Here is a 17,360-nt window from a genome sequence, read left to right on the forward strand (position 1 = left end):
AACCACGTCGTCGAGCTCTCGTCCCCGAAGCGGCTTCTAGGAAATCTCTTTCTAGCGACCGTAGAAAACACGCAGGAGGAAGGGAGTTGTCTTGGCAATCTTTGGTGGTATCGACTGTCTTCTTTGTTTATAAATAAAGTTGGAGGATGTATACGTGGGCGTCGATGTATACAAGTGTCTCCGCATAAAGTATACAGGGAGGTGTATCGCGACGCCCCGAACCGACGGTGGGGTTAAAATGGAAATGCATGGCAGCGGGCGGTATAGGCGAAACCCCGCGGTTTCGACTCTCTCGGCCGAGATCTACGGGTCAGCGGGAGTGGGAAGGGGAGGGGTGAATATTTTGGCCGAATGCGCCATCTATCGGTCGTACGCGGAGAGAAAAAGCGCGATTTATTTCCTACGAATGTTCGTCTGTCCCCCTCCCACTCGTACGAAGTTTCAATCGTGCGCTAGTTCCACTGTTCGAAAACCTACCGTGCCTTTCCACCGCTTGTAACTCGGAAGAATCGATCGTTACTTCCTTAATGTGTGTCTCCGTGGAACGTACATCGCGAGGACCGGTAAAGATTGCCTCGAATCCGGAACGAAAATTCTCTCGTTCGGATTCTAAGCGATGGCGAACGAATTCTTTTTGAGGCCGCGCTAGACGCGAGGGCGAAGCGCGGAGAAGGGAAAGGGGAAGGAGGAGAGAAGGGTGGACGAGAGAAGGCAAGAGAGCGGCGCTGAACGGCGCAGTTTATTTCGGTCGGGTTAATTAGTGTTGCCTCGCGAGGTTTACGGTTGACATTTCGTTGGTCGTTCGTTCGTTCGTCGTTCCATGGGAGGAGGCGGGGTGAGGTGAGGAGGAGGACAGACAAGGGGAGACCGGCTTTTTTACGGCAACATACTGGTCGGCCATACCGAGTGCCGGTGGAGGAAGACGAAGTCGCCGCAGAGGAGCACAGTGTACAGAGGAAAGGAGAGGAAGAAGAAGAAGAAGAAGAAGAAGAAAAGGAGGACGGAGGGACAAGGACACACCGGCCAATAAAACTGCAGTGCCCCTCGAAGGTGCACCGAAGGCGCCAGGGCAGTCTGGACCTCCCTTATTAGCTCCCCTCTTTTACCATCCACCTAACGTCTCTCCGCAACAGCCTTTGTTTTATCCTACGGTGTGAATATCGCACCGTTTTACGGCGTTCAGATTAGACCCACCTTTGTGACCGCCTTGGCCACGAGAAGCCGCCGATACACCATGGTCGAGCGAACGTTTCAAACCGTCGAATAGTTACGAGATCGTCGTCGAAAGAACTCGAAAAGAGAGAAAGAAACAATTCTATTTATATATTTATTCGTTATTCTCTTCTCGCGAGTGTGCGCTCGACGGTTGTTCCCATTATGAGGAGGGGGGATATCTCCTTCGGACTCGGCGAAGCGACTAATTTGTTCGAATGCTCTCTATCTCTGTTCTTCCTTGCCATTTCGTCCATAACCATCGTACGGGCGAAACGAGGATCGAATTTCGTAAATAGACGGTTCCAAGTTCTCGTGAAATACCGAGCTCCCTTCGAGAGCTTTGCAACCTCGTGGTTAGTAGGCTAGTTTACGGGCCCCTCCGTGTTTCTCGATTTCTCTTACGTTTCGCCTTGAATTAGGTAGTTGAAATCTTTCCCTCGTTAGGCCTGGACGCTCGTTGGCGAGAAGAGTAACGAATTACAAGAAGCTGGCAACGGTTGGAAAGATAAGGGGAGAGAGAGAGAGAGAGGAAGGCCTTACCTAACTGGGTCGAGGGTGAAACAAAGAAAGAAACGGTGAAAGAGGGACGAGCGAGATGAACGAGTAGTGAAGAAGGTGGATGGTTTGCTGCCTTATTAAGCGGTCTTATCGCTAGAGACAGCCTGCCCCGACACGGCCGTTTAACTTTTACTCGACCTGCAAACAAGTAGTGGACACACTGGCCAGGGAGATAGGACTCGGCCGCGTTACCTTCGCCTCTCAGCCTGAACCTTCTGCCTTATCACACTTGAAAAACTTGACGGCTGTAAACACGAAACGACGGTGCAACTGGCCCCCGGATATTTCTCCGCCCTGAGATTTACAATGCGTCTTTAACCGGCGTTAACTACACACTCTCTGATGCGCGATTCTGGACAATGATACACCCATAAAGTGTCTTTTTTCACGTATCTTCGTCTCGTGCAATTAAGCGGCGAAAAATCTTTTAGGTTACACTTAAAGCGCATCGAGACTTTTGTTATTTTTTTTAAACATTTTTGGTAAGGTTTTACACAAAGGTTTTAAACAAAACGTTTAATCGAATTTGAATTTCGTCCAATCTCCCGTTTAAATACTCGATACGTTAAAAATGCGTAAGGAGTTAAGAGGCTCCTTATACCATTGCAAGGCTAAGTAAAGTGGCCATTTACACTTAGTCGAACGTAACCTCGTTCTTAAAACAATCATACATTATTTTCACAAATCCAAGAATCGCGTCCACTTAATCTCGAGCGTTCCCTTGTGTCGATCGTCGGCCGAGCGTTTCGTGGCTTCCTCGCGTCCCGAGAGCAGCCGGCAAAATATTTGCCGCGCAAACAGAGAGGACATCGAACGGGCGAGGCCTCCGTTTTGCGGCGGAGCGGGTAAACAAAGGTGTACGCGCGCGAGCCAAGTTGAAACAGGATTAAATGGGTTATTGTGCGGTTTTGACGGGCCACGTTGACTGTTTGAAAGGGATTCGTGGCACGAGACAAGTCGGCACGGCCGAGATACAGTGGCCCGCAACGTATCCTCGAAAATCTGGCATTATGTCGGCGACTGTTCCTCGAGAGGGCGTGATCGGCAGGTCACCAGGTTTACGCAGCGCAATAAATCATTCGAAAGGGCCCTCCTTGGACGATCCTCGGCCCAGGTACACAGGGTACCTCCTCGGGATCCTTATCTTCCAAAGACCTCGTCGACCTGTCAGCTAATCCTATTAGCGGCACTGAATCTTGCGTTGCCACGCAACCACCATTTTCCACTCTCTCTCATTTTTTCCTCCGCTTTCCATATTTCCTCCTCGAACACGTTTCCGTCTCTCTCTCTCTCTCTCCCCCTCTATAAATCGTGTCCACGGAGCGTTTCTCGCGCGATAAACTGCCGATACGAATTGCGGGGAGAGGGAGAAGGCTGTCAGAACGTTTCACGCGTCCCCACGTACGGAGTGCACGTAGCACGCCGTCTTGCAAATTGCTCGAGGCAGCGTGGTGGAAAATCGTCCGGCCCGCATTGACACGAATAAAACACATGGCCGACCAAGCATGGCACGCGGAAAAACGCGAAACATTCGCACGCTCTCACGGGAACCGGATCCTCGTTTCATTTTTGCCGATAAATCGTAGAAAATCGCAGAGAATTAACAAGAGATTGGAGACGAAATCGAGTTCATTTGAACGGGACGGGTTGCTGGTGATTATTAAAATTATCGAAAAGCGCGCGAAACTTTTCTTTCGGCTCGACGATGATGAGGAATGACGGGCGAAAGATGAGAAGAGAGATTGCGAGCACGAGAGAATCTTGATCGCGGTGCTCGTGATCCGCGATAAGAATTGCAACGTGTAACGAATAAACACGGTACGGTAAATACGGTAAGCGCCATCTTGAACGAGGCGAACGTTGGAAACAACTGTTAATCCAAGACACTCTAATTTGCCGGATAAATACTCGTTTGCGGGAAACGGTTGTAACCGCCGTCTAATAACCCGTGAAATTATTCTAAATACCACGGAAACCGAACGATCCCCGTGGCTAATCCTTCCGACGACCGGACCACGTCCGTGAAATCTCCAAACCGTTTCCCTCGGAATATTCGACTCGATTTAGAGCGGAGAGATTTATGCGCTGCTCGAAATAATTGCGGGTTTCGGGTGACTTTGTCGTGCAGTGAAGTTATCCAGGTTTTTGAGCGGCTCGCGTTAGGAGAATAGGCCTTGGAAATTTAGAAACTCGACGATTTACCCGCCGCATTTTTCGAAAAATAATTTTTAGAAATCGGATAACGATAATCGACGTCACGATTAGATTTCGTAAAGACTAGATGCCAGGGTACCGTGAAAGTAACCTGTAATAACTTACCCGTCCATTAATCTTTGCCGGAAAGATATAACGAAGGAGATTTGAACGGCAAATTAAAAAAAAAACCAGCTATTTAGTAAATAATGTGAGCGAAAACAAGAAACTGGTTTTCTAAATGGAATAATACGCTACAAGGGGGACGATAACGATCTAATGAATGCAGTTCGTACACCTTCTATTGTTTTATTGTTTCATTCATACGTGTTCTATCCTCGTTCCCTGCGAGATCTCTTCTCGATCCTCCCGAGCCACTCGACACGATTCGAGAGACTCGCATTTTTCGCGACGTATCTCCAACTTTGTCGCGGTTACGATCCACGGGATGGCGGAAAAAAATTTTACGAGGTTCGTTCCGCATGCAGCTCGAACGCTCGAGAACCTTCGACGACCACTTTTTATTTATAAACCATAGAAGCTTCGATCCACTCGAATTCCTCGAATCGTTTCTCTTCGTCGTCGGACGTTACTCTCCGACTCCCCCGAAACGGTCGTTGGAGTGTTCGTCCCTCGCAAAACTCTCGAGAAGGGTGTCCTTGTAAACCGAACGTTTCGCCGTTTCGTGTCACGTAGCCGTAACAAAGTTTTCGAGGGCCGAGAAGCGTGGAAACAGGCGGCACGACGCATCGTGGTACTCGGCGATTTCACGAAGCCGGACAATGGCGCGATATAAGCCGGAAGAAGGTGGCTCGTCGGAGGATAAAGAAAGAAAGATAGAGTGGGTGGTGGGTAGGATGGGACGGGCAGCGAGGGTTGGCGAGAGAGCGCGGGAGAGGCCGGCAGATTTATTTAAGTCCCTCGCCGTCGGGTTGACAAGAGTAGACTCGCGTAAACATACTCGTTTCTCCTTGTTCCGCCGTGGCCGTTTGTCGAGTCTTGGCGGGGGGAACAGCGGCGGGATCGTTTCACGGTAGTTTCTCGGCGGGTGGGGCAGAAGGCGTCGTCGCGCTCGTGGGCAAGTTCGATTCGAAAGGACGCCCGCGCGCCAAACGCCCGGCCAATCCCCTGCCACGTACCGTCCCACGTGACACGCCCGCAGGGTAGTGCGAAGCGGCCCGATTGGACGGTTCCGTAAGAACCACGTCCTACGCTGCGGTGGTGGGGGCAGACGTTGCTTTCGGTTTTCCTCGCCAGAGGGGGAACTGGGACGGAGCGGAGTGGAAGGCCGCTGAAGTGGTGTGAGTGGTGGCGAGTCAGTCGCAGACTGGAGTGCCCTGTGAGAGCAGGGGACGGACCGAACGAACGAACGAACTCTATAACTAATCGCTCGTGACGCTTCGTCGTCTGTCCGAATGTCCGTCCCATCGCCCGACGCGCCGCTACAACGTTCTTCTATTCCTATTCTCTTTTTCTCACGGTGACGTGAACCCAAAGTGTGACGTGTTTGCGCTCCGCGTTGTTCGACCCCGAGATTTTCCATCAGTGCGAATTTCAACTTTGAATTTCAACTTCGTGCCCCTTCGTCGTCCTTTCCTCCTTTTCGTCTCGTGCCATTGACTGGATTCATCTGTGAACACTTTCGGGACATTGTTGGATATTCGAGTCTGGATATCGAGCTGGCACGTCCTCCCGACCGAGCACCACGGGAAATACAAGATTCGACATGTGGTCGTCGGTCCAATTCTTCTTCGGTCACGGCTCAAAGACACCCTGATGGCAATCACCGTTCGCGATATATCGCGATCATTCGCCGCCACTCGACTCGTTACCAGTTTCGTGTTATCCTCCTATTTGTCGATAGTAATACTGACTTAGTGAGAGAGTGTAGTGCGTGCAGGTGCGATTGTGACCCAATTTTTCGTTAAGCGAAGAGACATTGAGACAACGTAACGAAAAGAAAAAAACTGTTCGTCGAAACCGGCTGAGATGTCAGCGTACGCGCAGTTCGGATACTCGTATCCGTCGGCGTCCCAGGTGAGTCATAAACTATAAATTTCGTTTCGTCCAATGTCAGATTCGAATCTCCAAGATTTTTATTGGATTCCTCCTCGATCGTGTTCATCACGAGAATGTACGTGTATCGTGATTAGAAGCATTTTCGAGAATGGAAAGTTGTTCATGATTTTGACGCGAGACGACATCGTTCGAAAGAGATTATCGCGTAATCTCTGCGTTACAGCAGAGTTATAATTTCGAGAAAAATCGCGTAGTAAATAATTCGTAGTCGATACCGCGGTGATGATGGTGTCGATAATGAGTTTTTTATCTCCTTACCGCAAAATCAGATTCAATTATTCCTATAATGATAGTTGTTTATCGGTTGGCAATTTCAAAATCCTTTTAATCACGATGAATGATCGTTCCTGTTCTCTTTTTTTTTTTTTTCTCGTGAAAGCGAACGTATTGTGAAGTATATCGCGGTTAATTATACGCTACTTTTATTAATTTCCGCATTTATAAGAATATCCTATTCACGATGTTTCATAAAGTTGCTTCGATATCGCACACGTGTTATTAATTTATTTATCGATTTATGTTTTTGATAATTTATATTTTCTCTTGGAAACGTTTGCATAATTAATTTATAAACGCATAAAAATTATTTTTAATCAATTCCAGTAGATTTTGTGTAATGAAATGTTAGGTATGAAACTAGGTGATTTTCTATAGCTATACACCTGTTTCTCGGTAAATGTGTACCGACGGCCGTCGCTTACAAGTTATGATATCTCGCATCTAACTATTCGATAAAAACATTTAATACCAGTTCTAAAGTTAACAACTGATCTGTATCATAACGAAAATTAATTTCTCCCGTGGAATCATTGGAGAAATTACTACTTCAATTTCATTGATTACGTCATTACGAATAATTTAATGCAAATAATTCTCTAATCTACAGTTCATTCAACTTTCTTTTTTTTTTGTATTTAAAGATTAGCTGGGAAAGTCGATAGCAGGCTGTAAATATGAAGATACTTGTGACGTCTCAAATCGTTGAATAATAGGATGGTTAATAAAGTGGATAAATACTTTTGTCTTTTTGTTACTTCAATGCGATTAATACAATTGGTATTTACGTAATTTTACGATTATGCGAATTGACTAAAATTTCTTTGTCCGCATAGATTCATCTTTCTCATTCCTATATATTAATATTCCGTATGTAATACTCGAAAAAAAACTTTAAGAATAAATTAAACCAATTCAATTTGAAATTTCTATAAACATCGCATAAATCCCTCTTATCTTCAATGGAGTATCGTCATCTACTCTTTAGAAGCATACTACTAACCTATATTCGATCACGGTATCGTTTCCCGACCGAGATTAATCGTTCGATCGAAACTCGGGCGTAATAATTTCCTCGAGTTTTATCCGCGCGTGTACCCGATTTCGTCACTTGTTAAATCCGTTGCTCGTATCTGGTCAAGAGGGAAAATTAAATTCTGATTTACGAGATCGGGCCATGATCATCACGGAGGCGGGGAGCGTGCGGAAAGGGGTGGCCACGAGAGAGAGCCGCGCATGCGCGTAATCATCCCGCTGCCGAAAAAAGGAAGGAGACTCTCAAACACGAAATAACATCGAAACGACGCACTTACGCGCAGGTGCAACGGCAAGACTAGATAATAATACGGGTAGCCTTCGGCGTATACCCGCATGGGCTCTCGCGAGAAAGGTGCGAGAGGAGAGAGAGAGAGAGAGTCGATTCTCGCACTGTTCTTTTTAATCGCGCGCTTTTAAAGCTCGGGCTTTTCCTTCATTTCGATTAACCCGATGATAAAGGGGACGCGGCCCCTTTCGTTCCATTAGCCGCGTTTCAATCGCGCGCGCAAACTTTAGACTGAAGTAAGCGCCGTTAAAAGGCGCATTGAAATCGTCGTTTCATCACCAACCGTCACTCTTGTTCGTCGTATTGTTCAAGTATTATTGGAATCGTATTCGCGGCGCAGCGAGATTGCTTTCATTCGTTTACCTCGCGCGTGTGTATTTACGTTTTATTCTATATTTATGAGAAGATTAATTTGTTCAACTGATCCCTGGAAGTCGGCAATTAGCGTAGATTTTTTTTTTTAAGTACGTTCTAAGTAAATTAACTAATTGCCTTCCTGTACTTAAAATCTTGAATAACCAAGCGTCTTTACCACGAGTAACAATTTCTAGCATTCTTCCATGTATTGTATGCATAATATTTCCGTTAGCCAACGAACGAGGGTAAGCTTTTAACTAAGTAAGTCCGTCATCTGTAACTCTCAAACGCCGATACGCGGCGCGATATGGAACAACGATAATTGGTCGGTTATCTTCTCTCGTAACCGCGCGTGTTTCCTATCTTAACGTATTCTCGATCGACGAATTACCGGGCCGTTTACATGCGCGCAGGTTGCAACGAGGCTTATAAAGTCGAGGCAGCGAAAATAAGGAGGGGGAGGGAGGAGGCCTTAATTGCCGGCAGCGGCGAATAGTCGAAACGGTTCGTCTCTCGAGCCGTCTAAATAAACAGTTTACACGAATGCTTTCGCGGATGCTTTACGATCGCGAGGCCAATTCTCGTCGTGCAGGATAATAAATATTTTACGCGGATCATTTCTACGGAAATGTGCGTAACGATAATTGAAGTTTATAGCCTACTTACGTGAATTTATAATACGATCGCCGGGCATAGCGCGTCACCTAGGAATCGTAAAATTCGCGATTACAGATTAGGTAGTTAATATATTTACCGGTAAGTGGAGGGATTCCGGTAGTGCTTATTCCCCTCTCTCCCTTATTCCTTTCTTTCGGCCGGTGTTATTGCGAGTTAAACGATGGGAGTCGTTCAATTTTTCCCCCGGTTTGGTGGGGAGACGAAGAGGAGAAAGGTTATGTTTATCGTCGGTCGATTGAAAGCATGCCTTATAATGGTGGCTTTAATTAAACGAACCCGATGGATATTGCCACGAACGAGTTATGTACCGTTTTATGAAATTTCTCTCTTTCTCGTCCGCACGTACATTTTCGTGTGTCGTTTAACCGCGAAAAAAAATTTTCAAACGGCGGTGATTAATCTCGTCGAGGTTCCCGCGCGCCCGTTTAACGCGCGCGCCACGTTCAATTTTCCACAGCATTTTCAACGGTTACGTGCTAATGAAATTCTTGCCGCGGAATGCGTTCGATTTTACGTGCGATCGTTTAATTAACGAGAAAGTTACGTCCAAGTTTACGTTTGGAAAAAAATTTATAGGCCGATAATAACGTGTGTTTTAAAAGAAGGTATACGTTCGAAGAATCCGACTCAAATCTTTTTACAACAATGGCCGTTATCAAATTATTTCATTCATTTAGCTGAATACAATTAATAGATTCGATAAATATTCACGTACACAGGTGTTAACGAAAAAGTAAGATGATACTTTTGCACGAAAACATGGATACGAAAGAAGGTTCTTTACGTTAAAGGGGTGCGTTAACACGAATCCAACTAATATGATGTTAATGATATGCCGGCGGGACACCTGTGAACTGGGACGCGTGTGAATAGTATATATTCAATTTCAATTAATTGGATTCGCGTTTCGTGATTCGAGATATTGATTGATTCATCATCGAGGGAAGCGACAGTTGAAAAATAGGCAGAAAAATCGAATGGAAGCGACGCAGCAATTCAGTTTCACTCGCGTTCGGTTCATCTTGCGCGAACGTCGCCACTCTACGGCGAAACGAGCAATTACAGGCAGAGAAAAAGAGGCGGTGGTGGGGATAAAGGTTGAGGGCGCACGGCTCGCAGACACGGTTTAAGAATTCGGTTAGTTAACGCGTAATGAGAAGCAGCAATTGGCCGTGGCTCGTTAAGTTCACCGAGAACGCATCGATCGCCATTCTTCCGTTATTTGTCAGCAGCCGTAAAACACGTCGAACAGGTCGACTTTCTACGCGGGAACATCTGTTGGCCGATTATGCGCGACCGCGTAACGACGGTAATTACTTTTTCGTTCGGCGAATAATTAGTAACAAAGTTATTAGTACCGCTGTTCTTTCTACGTCGTCACTTGTTAACAAGTCACCGATAAGTGCGCATTAATTAAACCGTTCAACGAAAACGGAATGATGTTTTATCATGTTGCAAGAAGCATATTCGTATTCTCCAATCATTACTTTGGCGAAATTAAACTGTTCGATTATCGACATCGAATTATCTTGCAACGTAACGTGTTTATTCCGAATCATTTATTTAACAGAAAGAAATCTTTATGATGTGTTCCGTCCCAATGAAATTTTTACCTGTAAATTAACCGTTGATTGATTCGAACAAATATGTGACAAAAACTCGATATTCTTTTAAACGAGAGCAACGAAAAATCTGGATCTGCTTATGCAACAAACGTATCTGTGTACATATATATATATATATATCTAATGAACGACGACGATTAGGTCCGCGTAAATTTACGAGCTAGCCATGTCAAACCCTATACCCCTCTTTTCTCGCTATCGTTCTCAGCGGAGCGCATCGCGCGATTTCGATATCAACATCGAAGCATCTGTTGGAGCAAAAGTTACATCCGCATAATGGCAATAACGCGCATGGCGCAATGGGTACATGGTTGTATAATTACGGCCCTGGACACGGAAGCGCTCGATATCTCCGTAATATCAGTTTTCAGGATCGTGGCCTACGCTCTCCTCGCCTGTCTCCCTTTCCCCTATTCCTCCCCGCCCCTTCGCCCTTCTCTTTCGCTGTCCTTCGTCCACTCTCTTTTTGTTTACCGTTCACGGACGAAACGTCGGCGGCGAAGTTTCGATTGGAAGGACGCGTCTTCGAGTAAAATGCGCGAGTCTCGTGTGTGTAATCGATAATCACGCGGCGAACGAGATTAAATGCCGTTTCGATTTGCACCTGGTATTTACGAATTTCGTACACTACACTTTTTCGATAAGCCTGTACATACAAACGTGCATCTCGAAGCTCACTCGAATCGTTGCAACTGTATATCTCCTCCCTTATTGAAGGTTGAAGAATTTAATCGCGGTTTATTTGACGCGTAGAAATCTCTCCCCGCGTTTATTTCGATACACACGCGGCAATTTGTAACGATCCACACAGAAGTCCGTGATCGCCGCGCGATTACTCCGTGAAAATTATTACTTTGTCGACGGCGTGTGATCGGCTACAATAATGCCTGGCGAGATATCGAGCCCCGCGCGCATGCGCATCGCATGACCGGACAGGGGAATTTTCGTGGTCCGTTCACCTCGTTAACTCGCGCTTATTATACCATCGTTATCCGGTTATACTTTGTTATTATCCACTGTGTTTATTCGGGATAAGAAGATTCGGTGGAAGGCATTGAAGCTCGGCTGCCCTCGATGATTGACGGAATCGGCAATTACGCCACGGATTCTCGCACGTACTTACCTACCGGGCACACAACGACCGTCCTGCTGCACCGACGTTACACGCACGCTCGCGGAAACCGGTTGCTTCTCTTTAAAAGTGCACGTGTCTGATCCGCACGGAAACCGAGACTTTTGGTAGTCGGTTAAACTTCATTTTCGGGAACTATTTTTTTTTTTCATTTATTTAAGTATTTTATATACGAACAAAATCGAAATATAATAATTTTTTTGGATCTAAGATTACATCGGTTCGAAAGTTGTCCAACTGATCGATGTATTTCGTCTCTATACAATCGAGTACGAAAGTTAGAGACTACGAAAAAGAAAGAAAGAAGAAAAAAATGCCGTTCTAAAACAAAGTTTAACCGTGGTCTCTTCTCTTGGCCGCAACAGGGTGTATACCCGTTGATCCGGCAGGAATGTCGTTTCTGAGAAAAACGATCGATATGTATATATCGTATAGATTGAATTTCACAGAAGACGGAGAGTGCCGAGAGTTCCGAGAGTTGAATTATTAAAGAATGCTTCGTATTTTTTCTCCTTCCTCCTCTTTTCCCCCCCTCTTCTCTTTTGCATCTCGATTTTAACATTGGACGATCAGGTGGAGGATCGAGCGAGATTTTCTCCGACACGGAATCGTAAAAATTTCTGGTCGGTAAAGAGACGCGTTTCGGCAAGGCGCGTAAAAATACCGTCAGACCCGTCGCTCGTACGGTTAACGTTCACGCCTTCTTAACGTCGAGTTACAGCCACTTTAACGGAGTCTTTAAGGCTTCAAATAGATCCGCGGCCCCTCGCGCGCATCCTTTTCCATCTAGACGTTTTTAAAGCCGCCACGAAACCGTTCTTGGCATTCCGTGGCGCCCTTTAGCCCTGCGAGAGGTAATTAACGTTAAATTGTTGCCAACATCGATATACGATATTTCACCGCCATCCGGTGATTCATTACTGCCGATTCTTTTCCTCGTTTCCATTGTTACGACGGCTGTAAAGCGCGCGAATCGAATATTAAAAAACTTATACTCGCCGTAAATAGGAACTTTATAAAAATCGAACCATCTTCTATTTCGCAAGAATTTTCTTCGCGCGAGGATGGACGAAAGAGAACAAAAAACACGCCGTTTGTCACCCTTTTCCCAAAATTTTAAATTCGAGCGCGCCCCGTATAAATAAATATAAATTGCGCTCGAAAATAATAAATAACAACTGAAAGTGAAACCCGCCCGCGGGCAAGCATATGCGTACGCTTATCGAGACGTTTAAGATAAAAACAATATTCTACGCAGCGCGGAGACAACAGATAACACAGCTCGAAATCCGATTAACTTCTATTTCACCACCGATAGAGACAAATTGCGATCACGTGACTCGTTGTATTTAATCTGGGACACGCGAGAGGGAGCGAAAGAGAGAAAGGATCACCGCGTAACGGTTAATTTGTCGCGGAAAGGAAGGGCGGCCGAGGGGTCCGGGGGGGCCGTAAATGCCGTTGTCGTACAAGATCTCGCGCGTGGAAAGGTGGTGGGGGCCGGGCGGAGGGGTGGAGAGAAGAAGGTTCCTCTCCCCGTGTGCTCGGGATTTCGAGCGACGAGAAAAAGACACGTGGTGGTGGGAAGCGATCCGCGGGAAGGGAGACGGAAGGGGAGAATCGGTCTAGAGAAGTCGTCGAGGCTGTCTCGTTCTTATCCCTCCTGATCCGCCATCTTTTTCGTGCGAATTGCGCGCGCGTATCGCGTTCCTATTGGCCTCGGTTCGTGTTTACGACGCTTGTCCGTTACTAACTCGCGAAAAAGTGAGTTTCGGGCTTTCCAGAGAACGACGGCTGTGTTTGCGAATTTCTTTCGCTTTCGATATTCGAAAATTAAAATTCGCTCAAACGGGCACCGTCTAACTAGTTTAGAATAATTTTGATATTTATACGTCTCGTGTAACGAACGTCTCGTGGAATAAATATTATATTCCGTGTTATACGAACGAGAATATTTTTTCTTCCACTTCTCTCACTGGATCGAATTATCGCGAGGATTAAATTCGAAATTGTGTCGCGTGTGCCCCAGTGGTGGTGGCTCTCTAGGAGAGCCGCATTGTCAAGTTTCTCCGGTTACTTTGCACGAGAGGCGATAACTCGCGATCAAACCGCCACTTAGCTCAACTTTAACACGCGTAATCCTGTTTACGAAGAACCCTTTACACGGGTCCTGTTCCAGAGAGGACCGTATTCTTCTTCGTTTCGCGTCGAGATTCCCGAAAATTACGAGATCTACCGCGATAATCCGAAATTACAGCCTCGTGGACGCACTTCCGATTCGTGATTGCGTAAATCGATACGGGATCGTGAATACGTTTCGATTGTTTAATAAAACGCGGGATTATCTCGACGGAGGCGACCGATCAGTTTGGCGTGTCGATACATTGTATATTCGCGGCCGTCGGGAATGAGAAGGGGTTGCCGCGCTTACGTCGAAATTACACGTTCGAGTACCGGAGTAAATTATTCCTCATCATCGACGTCGAAAGAGGCTACGTTCTCTTTACACCTGCGTCACGCATCGCTTATTCGTGCGCTGCGGATCATCGATAAACCGTACTTAACGTTTTTTCCAACCATCGCTCGCGCTTACACTCGAAAACCAGCCTCGTACCGCTTCGAGCGTCTTCCAATTAAAACATACGTTATAATTATCCGGCTATCACGATCGACTGTATTTTCCCTCCTCGATTTCGATTTTATTTCTCAATTATTTCTCGCCTTTCTTTCTCTGTCTCTGGAAATATATTTTATTCTTCAATTTTAGATGTATTCTATATGATTTTTAAACCTAAATTGGATTTCGTTCGAGTCGAAATTACGTATTAATAAGATTCTGAAAATAGGATATTTGAATAAATTAAGATAATTTAAAAACCTGTAATGTCACTCCAACGATACTGCAATACATATTTCAAAATATCAAATATAATAATAATAATAATAATCTACGTTAGAAAATCCATTAACCAAAAAACTGGACTCGCACCGTTCTAAACGACGAACTCCGTCCACATATCGACGGAGGTTAAGCGTGGAAGCGAAGCGTTCTCTCAGGATTATCTCGGTTGGTGCCGCGGGGGTGAAAGCGTGCTTTTAAAAGGTTCCGATGGGAAACCCAGCAGGGCGTGAATGGCTCGAGACGCGTTCCGAGGAGCATTCCGTGAGAGACGAATTGGCGAAACGAGGAGGGAATAAAGGCAGCGCGACGCACTCGTGGGGGGAGGCTCCCTGGGTGTAGACCCCAGAGCGTGCTACGGGGCGCACACGCGCGCCGCCACGCATGTGTCTTTATTCACGAAACTTCGGTTTACCTTCCGGCTCTGTCTCTGCCCTTTTTCCTCTCGAACAGGAGAGCAGGAGAGAAATTAGAAGAGTCCACTTATGGCAATACCTCGACGCGTACGTCGTCGTTGGGGCTTTGTTTTTCATCGAAAGTGGTTGGACGGCCCGGGCGAATAAAAGTCGTGGGATCGTACGGGTGGCGGTGATCCGCGCCCGTCCAATTTCCTCGCCGGGACGCTATTTAGGTATATCCATAGGCGATAAATTATCGGGTGAAATTTGTAGCCGGCGCGTCCGCGGGGCGTCGAAATATCTTACGACTATTTAGCGCGACGTGGAATCCCGTTTTTCGTAAACATGTCCGCGCCACGAAAGATACGGTCGTTTTATATAAAAAACGGTGGCGACGCTCGGGATTTCTTCTTCTTCTTCTTCGTTTTCTTCCTCTTCTTCTCCGCCGCAGCGAAAACAAAAGGGAGGGAGGAAAATGGTGCGTGTGAAAATAATGTTTTCGTTGATCCTCGTTTGTCACGTGGGCGACACCGATTTCGACACACCGACTCTACGAATAGAAAGGTTATACGTGAGCGAACCTCTTTTCCTTCGTTTTTCCTTCTCCCCCTTTTCCTCCGTTTCCACGAATATTTATTTTCGATCGTTTCGTTTCCAAAAAGTGTGATATATATTTTTATAGTTTGAAAATTTTTGTAGTGAAAAATATGTGAGAGTTTCTACCTATCGGGAGGAAAAATACCCAAACCAAAAAGGTTAAAAAGATTTTATTTACCGATGCTCTACTCAATTCTTCTCGAAATAACTCCGCGCCCCTGCCGTATTAATTACCAGGATTCGTTTCATCCTCATTTACCGCGAGCTAATTTACCGCGGAGAAGCCGTATATGCGCGCGATCCTTCCCTCGCGAGCACTCCGCGAGAGAGATCGACGACGTACGCCGCCTTTGGGAAGCGATTAATCGCGCCACCGTTGCCTCCCTTACGACAGAATTTCGCTCAGAGTTGGAATAAACGGAGAGGAAGTGGCGACGCACGTGGGACTTTGGGGTATTTTGGGATCTGGAACGATTAAATTTATTGAAAGTTTAAAAGTTTAAAGAAAAAAAAAAGAAAAAGTGACGCCTCGTGAAATTGAAAAAAATTGTATTCCGTAATCTAATTTAACTTGGTTACGCTCGATTCTCGTACGTGTAGATAATTTGTAAATATTATATCTTACACGCGATTATCTAAATAGGCTCCGTGAATTATATCCTGTAACTTATCATCGATGTTATTCGAGAACATTCATAAGGATTCCATGCAAAAATGACAGGTTACTCTCCGGCCAATCGTATGATTATTCAAATGGAAGTCCCAGTGCACTTAAGAGTAAGCTGGATGGAGAGTACTTCTCGAGTAGAGAGATCTCTCCACTTGAAAAGTTATGAAGGAACTAGATGAGGCATAGCTGCTCGGAATTATTATTATGTAAATCACTCTGCGTAATTAAATAATCAATTGGCGTGTTTATTATTATCCTCGACAATTCTCTGTCTCAATATTGCATTCATTTGTCGCGTTTTTTTTTCCAGCGCGTGCAACAGGTATAATCAACGAGATAGACTTTTTTTCCTTTTTTATTCTTGTTTAGCGATTCCGTATTGTAGGAATTATTAATTTTAATTAAATAGTTACCGCGACGTTAATATCTTGTTCTCCTTACGCGATACAGATCTCGTTTCTTTTTTTCCGAGCCAAAAGTATCGAGGAACTTGTTCAATTAAATATATATTACATAGGTTATTTTCTTCGATCGCGTATGGATAGTGTTTATATTGATTATCGATATTATTACGAATCTTCCAACTTGGATCAATTATATATCGATAGATCGTTCACTTTTCATTTATTATTATCTACTTCGGAAATACGAAAACGCTAGCTCGACGGAAAATAATATAGCTAATGAAAGGCGAAATTTATGGTATATTTTTTCGGTACGAAATTACACGCTTCGCCGAGTTTACCGAACTCGGCCGATGACTCCCGAGTATAGCCGAGTGTAACCGCGAGAAGCCGAACAATAAGAAATAAATACTTTAATTCCAACTGTTGTGAAGTTTACTTTTATTTTATTTATCTATTGTTGTTAGCGTACCGATATCGTAATAATCTTTCATGTTACATAAACGTAATAGAATATTTTTATGCCCGTGTACAACAATTAGGCACGAAAACGGTATACGCGACAAGATATTTGCTATCTTTAGTCTCCATAAGCTCATCGTTGATATCGCTCGAACAAATGAGGGTATTTTTATTCGGTAAAAAGGGGTCGAAAGCATTTCTTACCGCATTAGCATGCAACGAGTATAATTTTCGTGCGATATTTCGATCGTTTATAAAAGTGCAAACACGGCTCGTTGATGTACGAAGGTTGATCCCGACAATTTGACTTATTCGAGCGGCGAGACGATAAATTTCCATTTAATTTATTCGGTCTCGAAACGCTCGAGTGGCATTCACGGTATACACGGCTGTCATTATACGAAATTACGTGACAATTATCGCTATCGGGGAACCCTGATCACGAGGGGACATCGATGTCGCGCTACATAATTCCAGTTACGAGAAACGTGTA

At 45.2% G+C, this 17,360-nt stretch overlaps 1 protein-coding gene across 4 annotated transcripts in view; it reads left to right on the forward strand.

Annotated features, from left to right (window-relative positions):
- The window catches only part of LOC107997154 (homeobox protein caupolican-like), a 78,483-nt gene that overhangs the window by 19,276 nt on the left and 41,847 nt on the right, over nucleotides 1-17,360 (forward strand). The window contains exon 1 of one of the 4 annotated variants that reach the window (XM_062081302.1): nucleotides 5,233-6,003. The exons of 2 other annotated variants lie outside the window; for them this stretch is intronic. In XM_062081302.1, coding sequence (XP_061937286.1) covers nucleotides 5,956-6,003 — 48 coding nt within the window. In that variant the 5' untranslated portion in view covers nucleotides 5,233-5,955. Of the gene's footprint in view, nucleotides 1-5,232; nucleotides 6,004-13,126; nucleotides 17,358-17,360 lie in introns of those variants that run through there. One more of the 4 variants, XM_062081304.1, reaches the window with a different exon arrangement.

Source organism: Apis cerana, linkage group LG11, assembly GCF_029169275.1.
Source record: "Apis cerana isolate GH-2021 linkage group LG11, AcerK_1.0, whole genome shotgun sequence".
Taxonomy (NCBI): domain Eukaryota; kingdom Metazoa; phylum Arthropoda; class Insecta; order Hymenoptera; family Apidae; genus Apis; species Apis cerana.